The following is a 3,723-nucleotide window of genomic DNA, read 5'->3' on the forward strand; positions in this document are numbered from 1 at the left end:
CCCGGGCCGTCGGAAGGCGGGAATGCAGCAGGCATGGAGCTGTAGCCCGCCCTCTGTCGGCAGCTCCGCCCCCAGTGTGGTCACCCCAGCTGTGACCACCCCTGGGCGCGTGACCCAAAGCCTGCACCCCCCACCCGCCATGACAGGTGTTGCACCCCACCTCACTGCACTCTAGGCAAGGAAAGGAGGGAAGTGGGGAGAAGGGGAAGGAGGCCACCCCATGGCCAGAGCCTCACCCACCCCTCGCCAGTTCACTATCCCTGCTCACAGGGGCCCCCGAGCCTGGCAGGGGCCCCCATCCCCCCCCATCCCCCCCATACGTCAACTTGGCCCTAGGATGCCCCACCCCAAGGCTGGAGTCCCTGAAGGTGAAGCAGAGATGCCCACCAGGGTGCCCCGCCCTCCACACCCTATCCCACCATCTCACCCCCATGCCCTATCCTGACTCCTCTCACACTGGGTCCCCAGGATGGGTCCCCCAACCCTCCCAATGAGGGCCCTCTCTCTACAGCTGCAGACTCTGGCTTTACTGGTTGCCCAGGCTCTCCAACCTCTCTGTGGGCACAGCCTCCAGCTCCACAGGCCCTGCTTTTTGTAGTCCTGGGTCCCCGGCCCAGTCCTGTGCTGATCACATGCCCCTGTGCGGGTTCTGGGATCTGGAGTGCTGTGCCCTGCTGTCCAGTTACGGCACCCAGATCCCTGTCCCTGGAGCCGTCCCAGACCCCCGACCACCGGCGCCTGCCTCATCACCCCCAGAGGCCCCAGGACAGTTCCCTGCACCTCAACTGCCTGGACACCCAGCTCTGCCTGCTGCCCATCAAGCTGGCCCTGGGACGCTCAGAAGTGGCTCTATCCCAAGACCAGGCCCAGGGTTGGGGTCCTGAGGGGCAGTGGGGTAGGGAGGCACTCACGTGTTGTTGACAATCTGGAGCCGCTCCCCTTTCTTGAAAGACAGGTCAGTCTCTGTCCGCGACTCATAGTCATAGAGGGCCACAAAGGTGGTCACTCCGCCTGCACAGAAGGTGGGGCGTGTCAGAACGGCCAGAACCATGGCTGGGGGGAGAGGTGGACAAGAGAGCCCTGCACCCTGGGCGGGGGTGGGGGTGGTCTCCCACCGCCAGCCCGGAGGCCTGGTCCCATTCACTGGTGGTGGGCCTCTATGCATGTCCCCCTGTGCCTGTGTGTCCGGCACGCTTGTGAGGGCGTGTAGGAAGCACGTGCGTCTCTCCACCTCTGAGAGCGCCCACCGGGCTTGAGGGGATGCTGGGTGTTGGCTTCTCTGTTTGCTATCTGTCTTCCCCACAGCACCAGAAGTCCCCAATAACAGATATCTTTGTTTTGTTCCTAGAGCCTGGTGTATAGTACGTGCTCAAGAAACAACCATTAGATGAATGAAGCAGTGAATGAAGGAAACTGCACCTGGGGACGTGGCTCTGTTCTGGGGAGGTATGACTCTGGATGCTTCTGTGTGTCAGGGACAATCTTGGCTGCAGGTAACTGTCCCCTCCGAAGCCCTCTCTGTCCCCCCATGTGAAGTTACAACCTCCAGCCACACATCCACCAACACCACTCCCTGCCTGTTTTGCTCTTTCACAGCAGTTACCACCCACTAACACCCTGCACGGCTTACACACCTTGCTCTTTGCTTCTCTCCCCCACAGGGGTTCTGTCTGTTTTATACGTTGCTGTGACCCCAGCACCAGAAGAGACCTGGCACACAGAAGGGGCGCCACAACTGTCTCTTGAACAAACAAATGGGTATGTTTGTGGGTCTGTCTCACTCGGGTGTGTGTCTGTGCCTGTGTGTTCTCACTGAATCTGTGCATCTGTGCATCTGTGAGCGTGTGGGTCTCTGGGATGGCATTTCTAGCTGGGCACGTGTGTGCTTTTGAAGGGCTTCTGACCACATGTGTCTGTCTCCATCTGGGAGTATGAGGTTTTTTGCATATGTGTGTTTGTATTTATGTACATTTGCCTTGGGTGTGTGTCTGTGCCTGGAGGGTGCACATCCATGTGTCCCTGAGTGTGTCTCTATGTGCATGGTGTGTCTGTTTACGAAAGCGTCTCTAGCTCAGCACGTGTAAATGTCCTGTATGGGTGTCTCTGAATGAGTTGCTGACTGTGTGTGAGTGTGTGTATGTGGGGGGGGGGGCTCTGTGTGAGGGTGTCCGGGTAAGAATGCACATGTTTGTGTGAGGGTCTTATGTCTGTGTGTCTCCAGGACCACATCTGCATCTCTAAGCATCCTTTGCCTGGCGCTGCTATACCCACAAAGCGCCAGCAGAGGGTGCAGGGGCGCATCTCAGCCTTGGGCCGGGCCTCTGAAGACCCCAGTTCTCTTTCTCCGTTCTAACCCGCCCCGCCCCCTTGGCCACTCACCGCCTCCTGTCCTGATCCATCTCTGGGCTGACCAGAGCAAAGAGCAATGCCTCAGACCCGTCCCCGTGCTTCCCAGAACCCCCCCGGCTCTCTGGCCTGTTTCCGCCTATAGTCCTATATCTCTAGGGCCCTTTACACGCTACATCGGATTCACCCCTAAAGGCAATGGAGTGTGCACCACACTTTCCAGTTTATAAAGCCTCCAGGAAACTCCCAATGGTCCCTAAAGCCAAGTAACCCCCAGACTCCTCCCGGTCACTGAGCGAAAGAAACAGCAGCCCAGAGAGGGGGCGTCGCTCCCCCAGGGCACCCAGCCCTCCTGGGGGAGGGGCCAGGGCCACCCAGCTCCCACACTCCCAGGCGCACTGACCAGCCAGGGGCCCCGCCCTCTGCGGGGAGGTGACTGTGTCGGAGGAATTGAAACCTCCGAACAGCTTGGGCTCGGCGGCTGCAGGGGCGAAGGCCGTGCTGGGGCCCCGGTGGCCATCAGCGGAGGCCGGCTTGCTGGGGGTCTGTGAGGTGGGGAAGGCCCCCACGCCGCCGCCGCCGCCGCCGCCACCACCGCCGCCGCCACAGCCGCCATGGGTGTTATCAGCAGGTTCCAGGCTGCGGCGCCGCTGGCTGGCATCCTTGGGCTTGCTCTTGTTGCTGCCCATGGTCCTGCTGGAGACGAGAGAGGACCCTGGGTGAAGGGCTCTGGGAGCCGGCAGGGTTGCCTAGGCCCCTTAGCCTGCACTCCCATCCATTCTACAGTTGGGGAAACTGAGGCCCAAAGAGGCCTCTTTGGGTAAGTTACCTTTCAGAACCTCAGTTTCTCCATCTGTAAAATGGGAATAGTGATGGCAACCATAAAGGGCTTCCTGGGTACAGGGCCAAGCACAGAAGAAACACCTCATAATCAGAAGCCCTAACCTTCCCCACCTTCCTCTGAGTCACTGTTTCTGTCCCTCATGGGTAGGGATAGTATCTTGAGTCATGTCTATGTCCCAGGCATATAGGAGAAAGCTGAGGGTTTGTTGAGTGAATACATGACTGACTGAAATTGTCTAACACCAGGGGGAAAGGTGCTAAAAGTTGCAACTAGGGCAACTAAGGAGAGATGGTTGGGAGCTCACCCCAGGCCCAGGGCCTTTGCGCATGCTGTTCCCTCTGCCTGAATGCTTTCCTGTGCTGATGGTTTCATGAGTGCATCCATGTGTCAAAACTTATCAAACTGCACACCTTAAACGTGCAGTTTATGGTATGTCAATTATACCTCAATAAAGCTCTTAAGGAAAAAAAAGTCACCTCCCTGGGAAGTGTTTCCCAACTTCTTTCATTGGTTTAAGTCCCCTTGCCTTTTGT

The 3,723-nt window shown here is 58.4% G+C and overlaps 1 protein-coding gene across 1 annotated transcript in view; it reads right to left on the reverse strand.

Annotated features, from left to right (window-relative positions):
* The window catches only part of SRC (SRC proto-oncogene, non-receptor tyrosine kinase), a 19,896-nt gene extending 16,861 nt beyond the window's left edge, over positions 1-3,035 (reverse strand). Inside the window, exons 1-2 of the mRNA XM_007447726.1 lie at positions 2,750-3,035; positions 912-1,011 (exon numbers count right to left, since the gene is read on the reverse strand). Of these exons, the coding sequence (XP_007447788.1) occupies positions 912-1,011; positions 2,750-3,035 (386 nt within the window). The remainder of the gene's footprint in view (positions 1-911; positions 1,012-2,749) is intronic.
* Positions 3,036-3,723: the final 688 nt, after the last annotated feature.

Source organism: Lipotes vexillifer, unplaced genomic scaffold (genome assembly GCF_000442215.2).
Source record: "Lipotes vexillifer unplaced genomic scaffold, Lipotes_vexillifer_v1.1 scaffold397, whole genome shotgun sequence".
In the NCBI taxonomy this organism is placed as follows: Eukaryota; Metazoa; Chordata; class Mammalia; order Artiodactyla; family Lipotidae; genus Lipotes; species Lipotes vexillifer.